The following is a 20,464-nucleotide window of genomic DNA, read 5'->3' on the forward strand; positions in this document are numbered from 1 at the left end:
AGCAGAGCCAAAACACCCCAGCTAGCTTGCAGTCGACATTGACTACAAGGCAAACACTTAGTCAACTGTGAGACTCAATGAGCTATACCCAAATCTAACTGCCTGTAGCTCAGGCCCTGAAGCAAGGATATGCATATTCTTGGTACCATTTGAAAGAAAACACTTGGAAGTTTGTGGAAATGTGAACGGAATGTGGTAGAATATAACAAACCGTTTCTTAGTATTTTTTTTGTACCATCATCTTTGAAATGCCAGAGAAGTATTCCAGCCCAGCTGCAATTTAGATTTTGGCCACTAGATGAACATTTTAGACTGATACAAAGAACCATTGCATTCCTGTTAAAACTTTTGTATCAATACTGCCCATATGTACCTAATTTGTTTATTAGTAACTTTTCATGTTGAAAACTGTGCACTCTCCTCAAACAATAGCATGGTGTTCTTTCACTGTAATAGCTACTGTAAATTGGATAGTGCAGTTAGATTAACAAGAATTTAAGCTTTCTGCCAATATCAGATATGTTTATATCCTGTGAAATGTTCTTGTCACTTACAACCTCATGCTAATTGCATTAGCCTACATTAGCTCAACCATCCTGTGGAAGGGACACCAATCCTGAAGAAGGTAACGTTAGAGAGAAAGATATAAGACTCCGGTTTCAGTGATTTTTGCAATTTGTTTGAGTCATTGGCAGCAGAGAACTGGATGGAAAGGCAGCCAAAGGAAGTTTTGGCTTTGGGGATGACCAGTGAATTATGGGTGGGTGTTGCTATGGTGACCAGTGAGCTGAGATAAGGTGGGGCTTTACCTAGAAGAGACTTTGTAGAGCCACCTTTTGCAGAAACTACAACTGCAAGTTTGGCACATGCAGCCACTGGGATTTTTTCGCATTGTTCAAGATAAAACTGCTCCAGCTCCTTCAAGTTGGAAGGATTCCGATTCCCAATTGGATTGAGGTCTGGGCTTTGACTAGGCCATTCCAAGACATTTAAATGTTTCCCATTAAACCACTCGAGCGTAGCTTTAGCTGTATGCTTAGGGTCATTGACCCGCTGGAAGGTGAACCTCCAGGTTTCCCTCAAGAATCCCCTGTATTTAGTGCGGTCCATCATGACCAGTTTCCCAGTACTTGCCGATGAAAAACAAACCCACAGCATGATAATGCCATGCTTCACTGTGTGGATGGTGTTCTCTGTGTGATGAGAGGCATTGGGTTTGTGCCAGACATAGCATTTTTCTTGATGGCCAAAAAGCTCAATGTTAGTCTCATCTGACCAGAGTACCTTCTTCCATATGTTTGGGGAGTCTCCCACATGCCTTTTGGAGAACACCAAACATGTCAGCTTATTTTTTTCTGGATACTCTTCCGTAAAGCCCAGCTCTGTGGAGTGTATGGCTTAAAGTAATCATATGGAAAGACACTCCAATCTCCGCTGTGGAGCTTTGCAGCTCCTTCTGGGTTATCTTTGGTCTCTTTGTTGACTCTCTGATTAATGCGCTCCTTGCCTTGTCCGTGAGTTTTGGTGGGCGGCCCTCTCTTGGCAGGGTTGTTGTGGTGTCATATTCTTTCCATTTTTTTATAATGGATTTAATGGTGCTCTGTGGGATGTTCAAAGTTTCAGATATGTTTTTATAACCCAACCCTGATCTGTACTTCTCCACAACTTTGTCCATGACCTGTTTGGAGAGCTCCTTGGTCTTCATAGTGCCGCTTGCTTGGTGGTGCCCCTTGCTGAGTGGTGTTGCAGACTCTGGGGCCTTTCAAAACAGGTGTATATATACTGAGATCATGTGACACTTAGATTGCACAGGTTTGACATTATTTAACTAATTATGTGACTTCTGAAGGTAATTGGTTGCACCAGATCTTATCTAGGGGCTTCATAGCAAAGGGGGTGAATACATATGCACACACCACTTTTCCATGTATTTATTTGTAAGAATTTTTTTGAAACAGTAATTTTTTTCAATTTCACTTCACCAATTTAGACTATTCTGTGTATGTCCATTACATGAAATCCAAATAAAAATCTATTTATATTACAGGTTGTAATAAAACAAAATAGGAAAAACACCAAGGGGGTGAATACTTACGCAAGGCACTGAAAATGCTGCTGATGGGTTCACAGGAGGTAAATGCTGCTGATGGGTTTACAGGAGGTAAATGCTGCTGATGGATTTACAGGAGGTGAATGCTGCTGATGAGTTTACAGGTGGTAAATGCTGCTGATGGGTTTACAGGAGGTAAATGCTGCTGATGGATTTACAGGAGGTGAACGCTGCTGATGGGTTTACAGGAGGTGAATGCTGCTGATGGGTTTACAGGAGGTAAATGCTGCTGATGGATTTACAGGAGGTGAATGCTGCTGATGGGTTTACAGGAGGTAAATGTTGCTGATGGATTTACAGGAGGTAAATGATGCTGATGGGTTTACAGGAGGTGATGCTGCTGATGGATTTACAGGAGGTACATGCTAGAGGAAGAGGTAGAGAGGTAGAGATAGAGAGGTATAGATAGAGGTAGAGATAAAGGTAGAGAGGTAGAGGTAGAGGTAGAGAGGTAGAGGTGGAGAGGTAAAGGTATAGTTAGAGAGGTAGCAGTAGAGAGATAGAGATAGAGATATATGTAGAGGTAGAGAGGTAGAGATAGAGGTAGAGATAGAGGTAGAGCTAGAGGTAGAGATAGAGGTAGAGGTAGAGGTAGAGGTAGAGATAGAGGTAGTGATAGAGATAGAGGTAGATATATAGACAGAGGTAGAGATAGAGGTAGAGTTAGAGGTAGAGATAGAGGTAGAGATAGAGATATAGATAGAGGTAGAGGTAGAGATAGAGATAGAGGTAGAGATATTTGTTGAGAGGTAGAGGCAGAGAGGTAGATGCAGAGAGGTATAGGCAGAGATAGAAGTAGACACAGAGATAGAGGTATAGATAGAGATAGCGTATAGAGATAATGAGAGGGGTGGAGAGGTAGAGGTCGACATCGAGATATATATATATATATATATATATATATATATGTATTTGAGATTTTAGATTTTTCAAATAGCCCCATTGCCTTGATGACAGCTTTGGACACTGTTGGCATTCTCTCAACTAGCTTCACCTGGAATGCTTTTCCAACAGTCTTGAAGGAGTTCCCACGTATGCGTAGCGCTTGTTGGCTGCTTTTCCTTCAATTTGCAGTCCAATTCATGCCAAACTATCTCAGTTGGTGTTGAGGTCGGGTGATTGTGGAGACCAGGTCATCTGACACAGCACTCCATCACTCTCCTTCTTGGTCAAATAGCCCTTACACAGCCTGGAGATGTGTTGGGTCATTGTCCTGTTGAAAAATAAATGATAGTACCACTAAGCCCAAACCAGATGGGATGGTGTTTCTTTGCAGAAGGCTGTGGTAGCCATGCTGGTTAAGTGTTACCAGCAAAGCACCTCCACAGGATAACACCTCCTCCTCCATGCTTTACGGTTGTAAATACACATGCGGAGATCATCCGTTCTCCCCCACCGCGTCTCACAAAGACACGGTGGTTGGAACCAAAAATCTCAAATTTTAACTCCAGACCAAAGGTCACATTTCCTCCGGTCTAATGTCCATTGCCCGTGCTTCTTGGCCCAAGCAAGTATCTTCTTCTTATTGGTGTCCTTTAGTACCCTTTTCTAAAAAATTATAGTCCCACTAAGACCAAACAAGATGGGATGGCATATCGCTGCAGAATGCTGTGGTAACCATGCTGGTTAAGTATGCCTTGAATTCTAAATAAATCACAGACAGTGTCAGCAGCAAAGCACCCCCACACCATAACACCTCCTCCTCCATGCTTCACAGTGGGAAATACACATGCGGAGATCATCCGTTCACCCACACCATTTCTCACAAAGACATGGCAGTTGGAACCAAAAATCTCCAATTTGGACTCCAGACCAAAGGACACATTTATTGGTGTCCTTTAGTAGTTGTTTCTTGCAGCAATTTGACCACGAAGGCCTGATTCACGCAGTCTCCTCTGAACAGTTGATGTTGAGATGTTTCTGTTACTTGAACTCTGTGAAGCATTTATTTGGGCTGCAATTTCTGAAGCTGGCAACTCAAATGAACTTCTCCTCTGCAGCAGAGTCTAAGAGGGTCTTCCTTTCCTGTGTCGGTCCTCATGAGATCCAGTTTCATCACAGCACTAGATGGTTTTTGCGACTGGACCTGAAGAAACTTTCAATGTTTTTGAAATGTTCTGCATTGACTGACCTTCATGTCTTAAAGTAATGATGGACTGTTGTTTCTCTGCCTATTTGAGCTGTTGTTGCCATAATATGGACTGGGTCTTTTACCAAATAGGGCTGTCTTCTGTACACCACCCCTACCTTGTCACAACACAACTGATTGGCTCAAACGCATTAGGAAGGAAAGAAATTCCACAAGTTAACTTTGAAGAAGGCACCTGTTAATTAAAAAGCATTGCAGGTGACTAGCTCATGAAGCTGGTTGAGAGAATGCCAAGCGTATGCAAAGCTGTCATCAAGGCACAGGGTCGCAATTAGAAGAATTTCAAATATAAAATATATTTTGATTGTTTGAACACTTTATTTTTAAAACATGATTCAATGTGTTATTTCATAGTGTTGATGTCTTCACTATTATTCTACAATGTAGAAAAGACTAAACATAAAGGAAACCCCTTGAATGGTGTTCTAAACCATTTGATTGGTAGAGGTAGAGGTAGAGACGTAGAGGAAGAGGTAGAGAGGTAGAGGTAGAGAGGTAGAGGTAGAGCAGTAGAGGGGTAGAGGTAGAGAGTTAGAAGAAGAGATGTAGAGGTATAGAGGTAGAAAGGTAGAGGGGTAGAGGTAGAGGTAGAGGTAGAGACATAGAGAGGTAGAGGTAGAGCAGTAGAGAGGTAGAGATAGAGGGGTAGGGAGGTAGAGGTAAAGACATAGAGGTAGAGAGGAAGAGGTAGAGGGGTAGAGGTAGAGAGGTAGAGGTATATTGGTTTAGGTGGAGACAGAGAGGTATAGAGGTAGAGAGGAAGAGGTAGAGAGGTAGAGAGGTAGAGAGGAAGAGGTAGAGAGTTAGAGAGGTAGAGAGGAAGAGGTAGAGAAGTAGAGGTAGAGCAGTAGAGGGGTAGAGGTAGAGGGGTAGAGGAAGAGGTAGAGGGGTAGAGGTAGAGAGGAAGAGAGGTAGAGAGGTATAGGTAGAGACATAGAGAGGTAGAGAGGAAGAGGTAGAGTTAGAGGTAGAGCAGTAGAGAGGTAGCAATAGAGGTAGAGAGATAGAAGTAGAGGTAGATGGGTAGAAGTAGAGAGGGAGAGGTAGAGAGGTAGAGATAGAGATAGCGATAGAGGTAGTGATATAGGTAAAAGTAGAGAGGAAGAGAGGTAGAGAGGTAGAGGTAGAGGTGGAGGGGTAGAGGTGTATGGGTAGAGAGGTAGAGGTAGAAATGCAGAGGTAGAGGTAGAGAGGTAGAGGTAGAGAGAGAGAGGCAGCCCCCTGGCCTGTACTACACCTGCTCAGAGATAGGAAGATTTGGGCCAGGTATCCTCCAGTACATTGGCCTAATAGATCCAGATGCTAAGGTAGAAGCTGGCAGTACCCTGAACACCTGGTCTATACAGCTGTTCAACGTGGCTCTGCAGTACCCTGAACACCTGGTCTATACAGCTGTTCAACGTGGCTCTGCAGTACCCTGAACACCTGGTCTATACAGCTGTTCAACGTGGCTCTGCAGTACCCTGAACACCTGGTCTATAAAGCTGTTCAACGTGGCTCTGCAGTACCCTGAACACCTGGTCTATACAGCTGTTCAACGTGGCTCTGCAGTACCCTGAACACCTGGTCTATACAGCTGTTCAGGGTGGCTCTGCAGTACCCTGAACACCTGGTCTATACAGCTGTTCAACGTGGCTCTGCAGTACCCTGAACACCTGGTCTATACAGCTGTTCAACGTGGCTCTGCAGTACCCTGAACACCTGGTCTATACAGCTGTTCAACATGCCTCTGCAGTACCCTGAACACCTGGTCTATACAGCTGTTCAACGTGGCTCTGCAGTACCCTGAACACCTGGTCTATACAGCTGTTCAACGTGGCTCTGCAGTACCCTGAACACCTGGTCTATACACCTGTTCAACATGGCTCTGCAGTACCCTGAACACCTGGTCTATACAGCTGTTCAACGTGGCTCTGCAGTACCCTGAACACCTGGTCTATACACCTGTTCAACGTGGCTCTGCAGTACCCTGAACACCTGGTCTATACAGCTGTTCAACGTGGCTCTGCAGTACCCTGAACACCTGGTCTATACAGCTGTTCAACGTGGCTCTGCAGTACCCTGAACACCTGGTCTATACAGCTGTTCAACGTGGCTCTGCAGTACCCTGAACACCTGGTCTATACAGCTGTTCAACGTGGCTCTGCAGTACCCTGAACACCTGGCTTATACAGGTGTTCAACATGGCTCTGCAGTACCCTGAACACCTGGCTTATACAGGTGTTCAACATGGCTCTGCAGTACCCTGTACACCTGGTCTATACACCTGTAGACCTCGGTTAAGGCGGCTTTACTCACCGGCTTGTCAGTGAAAGGGGTTGACTCGGAGGGCGCCATATCGTAGTAGGGAGGCTGGAGAGGAAGCTTCTGCATGTCCTCGCCCTTGTCCAGATGAACCACCTACAGGAAACATCACAGCTCAGACTCCAGAGCAGTGCACAGGCAACAGGGTGTCATCTGGGCCGTGACCAGTGTGTTTCGCCACTGTTTTACAGTGCACTATGGAATCACGCTGAAATATGTCACTAACAATTGTATTGTTCAGAAATTGTGTTTTCTTAGAAACATGAAATGTCTTTGTAAAATGTTGATGCAGCTCAGACACCGCACAGCTCCGAGTGGAATGGTGAAAGAATGGAGACAACCTAAATTACGTCACTAGGACAGATCGAGCCAGTGTCAAGCATAGCCATGTTGTTTCACTGCAGATGGTTAGTTAACAAAGCCCTGTTGTTTCACTGCAGATGGTTAGTTAGCAAAGCCAACTGTCTATGGCTCTGTGTGGTATTAAACTGTCTATGGCTCTGTGTGGTATTAAACTGTCTATGGCTCTACCTGGTAATAAACTGTCTATGGCTCTGCCTGGTATTAAACTGTCTATGGCTCTGCCTGGTATTAAACTGTCTATGGCTCTGTGTGGTATTAAACTGTCTATGGCTCTGCCTGGTATTAAACTGTCTATGGCTCTGCCTGGTATTAAACTGTCTATGGCTCTGCCTGGTATTAAACTGTCTATGGCTCTGCCTGGTATTAAACTGTCTATGGATCTGCCTGGTATTAAACTGTCTATGGCTCTGCCTGGTATTAAACTGTCTATGGCTCTGCCTGGTATTAAACTGTCTATGGCTCTGCCTGGTATTAAACTGTCTATGGATCTGTGTGGTTTTACAGAGGACAGAGTTTATGAAATGTTTCTTATCTTTCCTCATCACAGTAATATGCTTTCTGCTCAAGACAGGGTTTATGGATGAAGCTGTATGACCTCGTATCCATCATCTAGCAACATTCACATTCATGACTAAATTCTTCTCCATTCTTTAAAGTGATGAGGAAATAGATACATTATATATATAAAAATATGTGGACACCCCTTCAAATTAGTGGATTTTGCTATTTCATCCACACCCGTTGGTTGACAGGTGTATAAAAACAAGCACACAGCCATTCAATCTCCATAGACAAACATTAACAGTAGAATGGCCTTACTGAAGAGATTTCAACGTGGCACCGTCACAGGATGCCTTTCCAACAAGTCAGTTCATCAAATTTATGCCCTGCTAGAGCTTCCCAGGTCAACTGTAAGTTATGTTATTGTGAAGCGGAAACATCTAGGAGCAACAACGACTTGACTGCGAAGTGGTAGACCACACAAGCTCAGAATGGTATAGATCAGTGCTGAAGCACGTAGCGCATACAAATCTTCTGTCCTCGGTTGCAACACTCACCCTGGAAGCAACGTCAGCACCATTCCATGGCCGAGAAGCCGCACACAAGCCTAAGATCACCTTGCGCAATGCCAAGCGTCGGCTAGAGTGGCGTAAAGCTCACTGTCATTGGACTCTGGAGAATTGGAAAAGCGTTCTCTAGAGAAATGAATCACGCTTCAAATCAAATTCTATTGGTCACAAACAAACATTGTATTTAGCAGATGTTATTGTGATTGAAGCGAAATGGTTGTGTTCCTAGCTCCATTTGGCAGTCCGGTGGACTATTCTGGGTTTGGTGGATGCCAGGAGATTCCCAAATGCACAGTGCCAGATCCAGGGAAGGGAAATCTTAATGTTACAGAATAGAATGACATTCTAGATGATTCTCTGCTTCCAAATTTGTTGCAAAAGTTTGGGAAAGGCCGTTTCCTGTTTCAGCATGACAATGCCCCCGTGCACATAGCAAGGTCCATATAGAAATGGTTTGTCTAGATCAGTATGGAAGAAATTAACTTGACTGCACAGAGCCCTGACCTCCACCCCATTGAACGCCTTTGAGATGAAACACTGACTGTGAGCCAGGCCTAATTGCCCAACATCAGTGCCAGACATCATAGCAGGTAGCCTAGTGGTTAGAGCATTATACTAGTACCAAAAGGTTGCTAGATCGAATCCCAGAGCTGACAAGGTAAAATTCTGCCGCTGAACAAGGCAGGAAAACCACTGTTCCTAGGCCGTCATTGTAAGTAAGAATTTGTTCTTATCTGACTTGCCTAGTAAAATAAAAAAATCACTAATATTATTGTGGCTGAATAGAAGCAGGCTTCAATGTTCCAACATCTACTTGAAAGCCTCCCCAAAAGAGTGGAGGCCGTTATAGCAGCACAGAGGTAACCAACTCCATATTAATGCCCATGATTTTATATATTTGACGAGCAGGTGTCCACATACTTCTGTTCATGTAGTGTATATTCTCAGCAGGGACACAAAGTGGAACATGAAAAGGCATAGGGTAGGGAATAGGGTAGGGAATAGGGTATAACTAGGGTTCAGAGTATGGAGTACTGGTTACAACATTGGGGAACAGGGTCCAGAGGGGTTTAGAGTACAGCATAGTGATTAACCCATTGGGGAACAGGGTGAAGCAGGGTTTAGAGTACAGATTACTTGGTTAACCCATTGGGGAACAGGGTGAAGCTGGGTTTAGAGTACAGATTACTGGTTAACCCAGTGGGAAACAGGGTGAATCAAGGTTTAGAGTACAGATTACTGGTTAACCCAGTGGGAAACAGGGTGAAGCAGGGTTTAGAGTACAGATTACCGGTTACACCATTTGGGAAGATGGCAAAGTGGGGTTTAGAGTTGGGAGTACTGGTTACACCATTGGGGAACAGGGTAGAGAGGGTAAAGGGGGATCTAGAGTAAATGTATTGTGCCCCTGCTAGGAACATCCTGGACCCAGGGCCAATTGTGCGCCACCCTATAGGACTCCCAATCACGGTCCGGATGTGATGCAGCCTGGATTTGAGCCACGTAATTCAGTGACGCCTCTGAGAAGCAGTGAGACTGGAACTATCTACCTCCTGTGTCTGCATCTGGGTCTTAGCCTGAGCCGTGATATTTTTTAATACATTTTACCAGATAAGTTGACTGAGAACACGTTCTCATTTACAGCAACAACCTGGGGAATAGTTACAGGGGAGAGGAGGAGGATGAATGAGCCAATTTTAAACTGGGGATTATTAGGTGACCGTGATGGTTTGAGGGCCAGATTGGGAATATATCCCAGACACCGGGGTTAACAGCCCTACTCTTACGACAAGTACCATGGGATCTTTTAATGACCTCAGAGAGTCAAGACACCCGTTTAACGTCCCATCCGAAAGACGACACCCTACACAGGGCAGTGTCCCCAATCACTTTTAGACCAGAGGAAAGAGTGCCTCCTACTTCCCCTCCAACACCACTTCCAGCAGCACCTGGTATCCCATCCAGGGACTGACCAGGACCAACCCTGCTTAGCTTCAGAAACAAGCCAGCAGTGGTATGCAGGGTGGTATGCTGCTGGGATTTGTGTGGTTTGTGTTAAGGGTTTGAATTCAAGTGATGTCATTTTGAATTATTGAATCGTGAAGATGTTATATTATTTTAGCAAATATTAATGGAGAGAGTGGATATCTTTGTCTGGTTCCTCTGTGTAATGTGGACCTTAATGAAGCCATCATTAGCCTTTAGGAGGCCGACATACAGTGTTCCTCCTTTAAAAGTTGCTTCATACTGTGGGACACCTTGCGGGCTGTTGCAGCATTCTATGGCACGTTATCTAATTGTCAGCCGTTTTTCTGTTAATGCAAGTTATTGCTAGTTTGACCGCCAGATGGCTTCTTTGAGAAACATTTATTAAAAGTCTTCCATATTGGCATTACCAGAGAATTTACAACCTTTTTTGTAATAACATAGTATATGGGATTGATTTTAAGATATTTTACTTAATTAATTTGATTAGAATTATGTTGTTTCCGTTAGAATGGAAAATATGGCGCTGTACAACGTGACTGTAGGGAGTAGGCTGCAGAATTGGAGGATTCTAAATTGTTTTCCTTCATTAGACAACTTTGTTCCAATATTTCTTTAAATCAGTGATATTTATTCACATAGTAATTCGTTATGAATCCACAACTAAATCAACATCTGCATTTTGAAATAGTATTTTTTATCATTATTTTATTAATGAAATGTGTTTATTTGTTGATTAGGCTACTGTGCAGTCTACAATACAGACTGTAGTAAACATGGGATGTGCCTAATTCCTTACATAAGGGAGAGCAGGTCATGTCTGTACTACAGAATGAGTAGGATGTCCTTGTAAATAATATTTTGTTCTTAACGGCCTAGTTAAATAAAGGTTACAGTAAGAGCATAACATTTCTGCACCCTCATTTTTCTATTGCTTGTCTAACCAATACCCAAACGGAGATTAAGTGAAAATAAAAATCTCATTGATTTATCAATATCAGTCCCCATGCTTGTCTCAGAGCAGCGCGAAACGGTGTTAAAATAGTTGTAGGCTGTTGCTTCTAACTTCAATATACATTTTAAATAAATAAGACCTACACCACTTTTAACAGCACATTACTCAACACCAGTGACCTGACTCTGCCAATAATTACATTTTGAGGATTGGAGGATTCTACATTAATATCTAAGGGGCATTTTCATTAGGATCTGTGAGAATATATGAGAACATCTAAGGGGCTTTTATATAGTTATAAATTAATTCATAATAATAATAGTGTCATATGTATTCTATACAACACAACATGAACAGGAAATACAGACTGTCTGGCTTCCTGCTATTCCATTTTGTGCAGACAGTCAGTCAAAAAATTGCAAGACGTTTGATTTAGTTGGCATCATATCAGAGTAATCTGCCTTTAAGAAACAGGTTTGTGAAAATGAAAGAAAGTAGAAAGGTAATGACAGAAAAACCCAGACAGACAGACAGACAAACCAAGACAGACAGACAGACAGACAGACAGACAGACAGACAGACAGACAGACAGAACAACCCAGATAGACAGACAGACAGACAGACAGACAGACAGACAGACAGACAGAACAACCCAGACAGAAAGAAAAACCCAGACAGACAGACAGACAGACAGACAGACAGACAGACAGACAGACAGACAAACCAAGACAGACAGACAGACAGACAGACAGACAGACAGACAGACAGACAGACAGAACAACCCAGACAGAAAGAAAAACCCAGACAGACAGACAGACAGACAGACAGACAGACAGACTAACAAGACACATCAAGCGGAGAGGCTGAGGCTTAAGGGTTCCGTCCCAAATGGCACCCTATGCCCTATATAGAGCACTACTTTTGACCAGGGTCCCAGAGCTCATAGTGCACTGTGTAGGAAATAGTGTGCCATTCGCGACACAACCACTTGGTGGGTGGATTGAGGAGGATCTTACCTGGATGTCATCGGATGTCAAGTGGCCCTTCAAATCGCTGCTCTTCTTTTTGGGCGGGGGAGGGGCCGGCTTGTGGGCGGGCGGGAGGTCGGTCCTGTTATCACAGAAGGGAGAGAAGAAGAACATGACACTCTGCACGGTGAGGGATTTTCACTTTCCATTTCTACCAAGGCCCTGCTCCCACCACTAAACCTGTATGACTGCAGTAATGAGAAGCTGTCTGGCTGCACTTGCCTTGGTCTCTCTCTCCCTCTTCCCTCCATCGTTCGGACGGAGTTCTGACAGACATCAACCATCGTGTTCCGACCGACCATGGGGCCAGCAGCAGCAGCCATTTCCTGTTTGTCCACCTTTTCTGCTCTTTTGATTGGCTGACCGCTCTAATGAGACCAGACCCGGCTGTGATTGGCTGATTGGACTCTGAGGACTCTGAGGTGAAGGGTCGGGGGAGGGAGGGCAGTGGGTGGGGGGGTGTGAGGGGGCGGGGAGATGGACCATTATGAGTCAAGTCCTCAGGATGGACAGGCTGTCTATTCCTCTAGTTTCTAGTATCTCTCTAGTCCTCTACATACTGCGCTGCGATAGTTAGTTAGATGTGTCACCCTTCCTGAGCAGTGAGGGAGATATGAAGAAAATGGAATGGTTTTACTCCTCTCCTCCTGTGTTGTCTATCTCTCTGGTACTAAAACGATCTCCCTTTCCCTCTCCCTCTCTTCTCCCTCTTCCCCTTCTTCTTCCTCTTCCTCTTCCTCTTCCTCTCACTCCCTCTCGCTCTTCTTCTTCCACATCCTCTTCTAAAGCCATGGAACCCCAGAGATATTTGTCCTTTGTGTGTCTCAAATGGCACCCTATTCTCAATTTAGTGCACTGCTTTTGACAAGAGCCTTATGGACCCTGTAGATAGGGTTCCATTGGCTACACAGTCTTCCTATTGATCTCCTGCCTAAGATGACTGATATGTCTCTATTGGTAAACCGGTATTAAAATGCTGTGATTGCCCAATGTTATTGTTTATAGTCAGTGTTCCTTTCAACCTTTTTCACCCTTTACAGACAAACCTTCCAGATCAAACCAAACTACAGACAAACCTTCCAGATCAAACCAAACTACAGACAAACCTTCCAGATCAAACCAAACTACAGACAAACCATCCAGATCAAACCAAACTACAGACAAACCTTCCAGATCAAACCAAACTACAGACAAACCTTCCAGATCAAACCAAACTACAGACAAACCTTCCAGATCAAACCAAACTACAGACAAACCATCCAGATCAAACCAAACTACAGACAAACCTTCCAGATCAAACCAAACTACAGACAAACCATCCAGATCAAACCAAACTACAGTCAAACCGTCCAGATCAAACCAAACTACAGGCAAACCTTCCAGATCAAACCAAACTACAGACAAACATGTGGACAAGATGATGCAATAGATACAATAAAGCCCTGATGAAGCCTCATCTCAAACACTGTGGGGTACAGTAATTGGAGTCTCATCATTCCCATTTTGTTGAAGTTTTTTCAAATAATAACATGAAACAGAAGAGCAGAGGGAAGCCGAGGAGAGCAGAGGGAAGCAGAGGATAGCAGAGGGAAGCTGAGGATAGCAGAGGGAAGCCGAGGATAGCAGAGGGAAGCAGAGGATAGCAGAGGGAAGCAGAGGATAGCAGAGGGAAGCAGAGGATAGCAGAGGGAAGCAGAGGATAGTAGAGGGAAGCAGAGGATAGCATATGGAAGCAGAAGGAAACAGAAGGAAGCAGAGGAAAGCAGCGGGAAGCAGAGGGAAGCAGATGGAAGCAGAAGAAAGAAGAGAGAAGCAGAGGTAATCGGAGGAAATCAGAAGGAAACAGAAGGAAGCAGAGTAAAGCAGCGGGAAGCAGAGGGAAGCAGCGGTAAGCAGAGGGAAGCAGAGGGAAAAATAAGGAAGCAGAGGGAAGCAAAGGGAAGCAGAGGAAAGCAGAGGAAAACAGCGGGAAGCAGAGGGAAGAATAAGGAAGCAGAGGGAAGCAGAGGGAAGCAGTGGGAAGCAGAGGGAAGACTAAGGAAGCAGAGGGAAGAATAAGGAAGCAGCAGGAAGCAGTGGGAAGCAGAGGGAAGAATAAGGAAGCAGAGGGAAGAATAAGGAAGCAGAGGGAAGAATAAGGAAGCAGAGGTAATCGGAGGAAAACAGAAGGAAACAGAAGGAAGCAGAGGTAAGCAGAGGAAAGCAGAGGAAAACAGCGGGAAGCAGAGGGAAGAATAAGGAAGCAGAGGGAAGCAGAGGGAAGCAGCGGGAAGCAGAGGGAAGAATAAGGAAGCAGAGGGAAGCAGAGGAAAGCAGCGGGAAGCAGAGGGAAGAATAAGGAAGCAGGGGGAAGCAGAAGGAAGCAGAGGGACGAATAATGAAGCAGAGGGAAGAATAAGAAAGCAGAGGGAAGCAGAAGGAAGCAGAGGGAAGCAGAGGGAAGAATAAGGAAGCAGAGGGAAGAATAAGGAAGCAGGGGGAAGCAGAAGGAAGCAGAGGGAAGCAGAGGATAGCAGAAGGAAGCAGAGGGAAGCAGAAGGAAGCAGAGGGAAGAATAAGTAAGCAGAGGGAAGGAGAGGATAGCAGAAGGAAGCAGAGATAAGCAGGGGAAAGCAGGAGGAAGCAGAGGGAAGCAGAGGGAAGAATAAGGAAGCAGAGGGAAGAATAAGGAAGCAGAGAGAAGCAGAGGATAGCAGAGGGAAGCAGAGGATAGCAGAAGGAAGCAGAGGGAAGCAGAAGGAAGCAGAAGGAAGCAGAGGAAAGCAGAGGGAAGCTATGTGTAATTACTACAGATAACAGATCCCATCCCTCAAACATGTTAGCATTCAGATGTCATCTGCCAACTTCTGACACGTTATCAGCCCTGATATAAGATAATGAATCCTGAGAGAACTGACAGAGAGCTGTGTACCTAGATGTACTTACTCTCCCTCTCCACCCACCCTTTACACACACACACACACACACACACACACACACACACACACACACACACACACACACACACACACACACACACACACATCCCCCTCCCTCCCCCACCTGGTCCCTATCCTTATTGAATAACATGACCTTTCTACAAGTCTGTCTCTTTGATGCGCTGGACACTTTGTGCCTGAGTGCCCCTCTTAACTCGTTCTTTCATGCTTGTTATTTCCACTCCGTATCACCTTGTTTCCAGACAGACTCTACGTGCTGTTGATTCATGTGGCACCCTCTCTGCCAACACAAGAGGCACGACACCACACACACACGCACACACAAATGTACACATATGCACACAGGCATGCATGGACGAACACGTGCACTCACTTACACACACACACGCACACGCACACGCACACACACGCACACGCACACACACACACAGCCAACGGTCTCACCCGAGGCACAACACAACCCAGCACATGACGGCGACTCTACTCTGTCTCTGTGTTCACAACACAGCCCAGCTGTTTCATGGAGGTCTCAGAGGAAACAAGGAGCCCTTTCCTCTCTGAGTCAGAGACAGAGTCCGACAGACAGGGTTGTGAACACAATGGTCCGTACATTTAGCCCTTTCCTCTCAGAGTCAGAGACAGAGTCCGACAGACAGGGTTGTGAACACAATGGTCGGTACATTGAGCCCTTTCCTCTCTGAGTCAGAGACAGAGTCCGACAGACAGGGTTGTGAACACAATGGTCGGTACATTGAGCCCTTTCCTCTCTGAGTCAGAGACAGAGTCCGACAGACAGGGTTGTGAACACAATGGTCGGTACATTGAGCCCTTTCCTCTCAGAGTCAGAGACAGAGTCCGACAGACAGGTTTGTGAACACAATGGTCGGTACATTGAGCCCTTTCCTCTCTGAGTCAGAGACAGAGTCCGACAGACAGGGTTGTGAACACAATGGTCGGTACATTGAGCCCTTTCCTCTCAGAGTCAGAGACAGAGTCCGACAGACAGGGTTGTGAACACAATGGTCGGTACATTGAGCCCTTTCCTCTCTGAGTCAGAGACAGAGTCCGACAGACAGGGTTGTGAACACAATGGTCGGTAAATTGAGCCCTTTCCTCTCTGAGTCAGAGACAGAGTCCGACAGACAGGGTTGTGAACACAATGGTCCGTACATTGAGCCCTTTCCTCTCTGAGTCAGAGACAGAGTCCGACAGACAGGGTTGTGAACACAATGGTCCGTACATTGAGCCCTTTCCTCTCTGAGTCAGAGACAGAGTCCGACAGACAGGGTTGTGAACACAATGGTCCGTACATTGAGCCCTTTCCTCTCTGAGTCAGAGACAGAGTCCGACAGACAGGGTTGTGAACACAATGGTCGGTACATTGAGCCCTTTCCTCTCAGAGTCAGAGACAGAGTCCGACAGACAGGGTTGTGAACACAATGGTCGGTACATTGAGCCCTTTCCTCTCAGAGTCAGAGACAGAATCCGACAGAAATGGTTGTGAACACAATGGTCGGTACATTGAGCCCTTTCCTCTCAGAGTCAGAGACAGAGTCCGACAGACAGGGTTGTGAACACAATGGTCCGTACATTTAGCCCTTTCCTCTCAGAGTCAGAGACAGAGTCCGACAGACAGGGTTGTGAACACAATGGTCCGTACATTGAGCCCTTTCCTCTCAGAGTCAGAGACAGAGTCCGACAGACAGGGTTGTGAACACAATGGTCCGTACATTGAGCCCTTTCCTCTCTGAGTCAGAGACAGAGTCCGACAGACAGGGTTGTGAACACAATGGTCGGTACATTGAGCCCTTTCCTCTCAGAGTCAGAGACAGAGTCCGACAGACAGGGTTGTGAACACAATGGTCCGTACATTGAGCCCTTTCCTCTCAGAGTCAGAGACAGAGTCCGACAGACAGGGTTGTGAACACAATGGTCTGTACATTGAGCCCTTTCCTCTCTGAGTCAGAGACAGAGTCCGACAGACAAGGTTGTGAACACAATGGTCGGTACATTGAGCCCTTTCCTCTCAGAGTCAGAGACAGAGTCCGACAGACAGGTTTGTGAACACAATGGTCGGTACATTGAGCCCTTTCCTCTCTGAGTCAGAGACAGAGTCCGACAGACAGGGTTGTGAACACAATGGTCGGTACATTGAGCCCTTTCCTCTCAGAGTCAGAGACAGAGTCCGACAGACAGGGTTGTGAACACAATGGTCGGTACATTGAGCCCTTTCCTCTCTGAGTCAGAGACAGAGTCCGACAGACAGGGTTGTGAACACAATGGTCGGTACATTGAGCCCTTTCTTCTCTGAGTCAGAGACAGAGTCCGACAGACAGGGTTGTGAACACAATGGTCCGTACATTGAGCCCTTTCCTCTCTGAGTCAGAGACAGAGTCCGACAGACAGGGTTGTGAACACAATGGTCCGTACATTGAGCCCTTTCCTCTCTGAGTCAGAGACAGAGTCCGACAGACAGGGTTGTGAACACAATGGTCCGTACATTTAGCCCTTTCCTCTCAGAGTCAGAGACAGAGTCCGACAGACAGGGTTGTGAACACAATGGTCCGTACATTGAGCCCTTTCCTCTCAGAGTCAGAGACAGAGTCCGACAGACAGGGTTGTGAACACAATGGTCGGTACATTGAGCCCTTTCCTCTCTGAGTCAGAGACAGAGTCCGACAGACAGGGTTGTGAACACAATGGTCGGTACATTGAGCCCTTTCCTCTCAGAGTCAGAGACAGAGTCCGACAGACAGGGTTGTGAACACAATGGTCCGTACATTGAGCCCTTTCCTCTCAGAGTCAGAGACAGAGTCCGACAGACAGGGTTGTGAACACAATGGTCTGTACATTGAGCCCTTTCCTCTCTGAGTCAGAGACAGAGTCCGACAGACAAGGTTGTGAACACAATGGTCGGTACATTGAGCCCTTTCCTCTCAGAGTCAGAGACAGAGTCCGACAGACAGGTTTGTGAACACAATGGTCGGTACATTGAGCCCTTTCCTCTCTGAGTCAGAGACAGAGTCCGACAGACAGGGTTGTGAACACAATGGTCGGTACATTGAGCCCTTTCCTCTCAGAGTCAGAGACAGAGTCCGACAGACAGGGTTGTGAACACAATGGTCGGTACATTGAGCCCTTTCCTCTCTGAGTCAGAGACAGAGTCCGACAGACAGGGTTGTGAACACAATGGTCGGTACATTGAGCCCTTTCCTCTCTGAGTCAGAGACAGAGTCCGACAGACAGGGTTGTGAACACAATGGTCCGTACATTGAGCCCTTTCCTCTCTGAGTCAGAGACAGAGTCCGACAGACAGGGTTGTGAACACAATGGTCCGTACATTGAGCCCTTTCCTCTCTGAGTCAGAGACAGAGTCCGACAGACAGGGTTGTGAACACAATGGTCCGTACATTTAGCCCTTTCCTCTCAGAGTCAGAGACAGAGTCCGACAGACAGGGTTGTGAACACAATGGTCCGTACATTGAGCCCTTTCCTCTCAGAGTCAGAGACAGAGTCCGACAGACAGGGTTGTGAACACAATGGTCGGTACATTGAGCCCTTTCCTCTCTGAGTCAGAGACAGAGTCCGACAGACAGGGTTGTGAACACAATGGTCGGTACATTGAGCCCTTTCCTCTCTGAGTCAGAGACAGAGTCCGACAGACAGGGTTGTGAACACAATGGTCCGTACATTGAGCCCTTTCCTCTCTGAGTCAGAGACAGAGTCCGACAGACAGGGTTGTGAACACAATGGTCCGTACATTGAGCCCTTTCCTCTCTGAGTCAGAGACAGAGTCCGACAGACAGGGTTGTGAACACAATGGTCCGTACATTTAGCCCTTTCCTCTCAGAGTCAGAGACAGAGTCCGACAGACAGGGTTGTGAACACAATGGTCCGTACATTGAGCCCTTTCCTCTCTGAGTCAGAGACAGAGTCCGACAGACAGGGTTGTGAACACAATGGTCCGTACATTGAGCCCTTTCCTCTCTGAGTCAGAGACAGAGTCCGACAGACAGGGTTGTGAACACAATGGTCGGTACATTGAGCCCTTTCCTCTCAGAGTCAGAGACAGAGTCCGACAGACAGGGTTGTGAACACAATGGTCGGTACATTGAGCCCTTTCCTCTCAGAGTCAGAGACAGAATCCGACAGAAATGGTTGTGAACACAATGGTCGGTACATTGAGCCCTTTCCTCTCAGAGTCAGAGACAGAGTCCGACAGACAGGGTTGTGAACACAATGGTCGGTACATTGAGCCCTTTCCTCTCTGAGTCAGAGACAGAGTCCGACAGACAGGGTTGTGAACACAATGGTCGGTACATTGAGCCCTTTCCTCTCAGAGTCAGAGACAGAGTCCGACAGACAGGGTTGTGAACACAATGGTCGGTACATTGAGCCCTTTCCTCTCTGAGTCAGAGACAGAGTCCGACAGACAGGGTTGTGAACACAATGGTCGGTACATTGAGCCCTTTCCTCTCTGAGTCAGAGACAGAGTCCGACAGACAGGGTTGTGAACACAATGGTCCGTACATTGAGCCCTTTCCTCTCTGAGTCAGAGACAGAGTCCGACAGACAGGGTTGTGAACACAATGGTCCGTACATTGAGCCCTTTCCTCTCTGAGTCAGAGACAGAGTCCGACAGACAGGGTTGTGAACACAATGGTCCGTACATTTAGCCCTTTCCTCTCAGAGTCAGAGACAGAGTCCGACAGACAGGGTTGTGAACACAATGGTCCGTACATTGAGCCCTTTCCTCTCAGAGTCAGAGACAGAGTCCGACAGACAGGGTTGTGAACACAATGGTCGGTACATTGAGCCCTTTCCTCTCTGAGTCAGAGACAGAGTCCGACAGACAGGGTTGTGAACACAATGGTCGGTACATTGAGCCCTTTCCTCTCAGAGTCAGAGACAGAGTCCGACAGACAGGGTTGTGAACACAATGGTCCGTACATTGAGCCCTTTCCTCTCAGAGTCAGAGACAGAGTCCGACAGACAGGGTTGTGAACACAATGGTCTGTACATTGAGCCCTTTCCTCTCTGAGTCAGAGACAGAGTCCGACAGACAAGGTTGTGAACACAATGGTCGGTACATTGAGCCCTTTCCTCTCAGAGTCAGAGACAGAGTCCGACAGACAGGTTTGTGAACACAATGGTCGGTACATTGAGCCCTTTCCTCTCTGAGTCAGAGACAGAGTCCGACAGACAGGGTTGTGAACACAATGGTCGGTACATTGAGCCCTTTCCTCTCAGAGTCAGAGACAGAGTCCGACAGACAGGGTTGTGAACACAATGGTCGGTACATTGAGCCCTTTCCTCTCTGAGTCAGAGACAGAGTCCGACAGACAGGGTTGTGAACACAATGGTCGGTACATTGAGCCCTTTCCTCTCTGAGTCAGAGACAGAGTCCGACAGACAGGGTTTTGAACACAATGGTCCGTACATTGAGCCCTTTCCTCTCTGAGTCAGAGACAGAGTCCGACAGACAGGGTTGTGAACACAATGGTCCGTACATTTAGCCCTTTCCTCTCAGAGTCAGAGACAGAGTCCGACAGACAGGGTT

General features: G+C 46.3%; 1 protein-coding gene across 3 annotated transcripts in view; it reads right to left on the reverse strand.

Annotated features, from left to right (window-relative positions):
• Positions 1-20,464, reverse strand: part of LOC118943990 (nectin 1b) — a 545,472-nt gene that overhangs the window by 42,627 nt on the left and 482,381 nt on the right. For 2 of the 3 annotated variants that reach the window (XM_090219181.1, XM_036961057.2), the window contains exons 7-8: positions 11,954-12,047; positions 6,558-6,659 (exon numbers count right to left, since the gene is read on the reverse strand). In XM_090219181.1, the coding sequence (XP_090075307.1) occupies positions 6,558-6,659; positions 11,954-12,047 (196 nt within the window). Of the gene's footprint in view, positions 1-6,557; positions 6,660-11,953; positions 12,051-20,464 lie in introns of all 3 variants that reach the window. The other variant, XM_090219182.1, reaches the window with a different exon arrangement.

This window comes from Oncorhynchus mykiss, chromosome 24, assembly GCF_057628025.1.
Source record: "Oncorhynchus mykiss isolate SJ-2025 chromosome 24, ASM5762802v1, whole genome shotgun sequence".
Classification (NCBI taxonomy): Eukaryota; Metazoa; Chordata; class Actinopteri; order Salmoniformes; family Salmonidae; genus Oncorhynchus; species Oncorhynchus mykiss.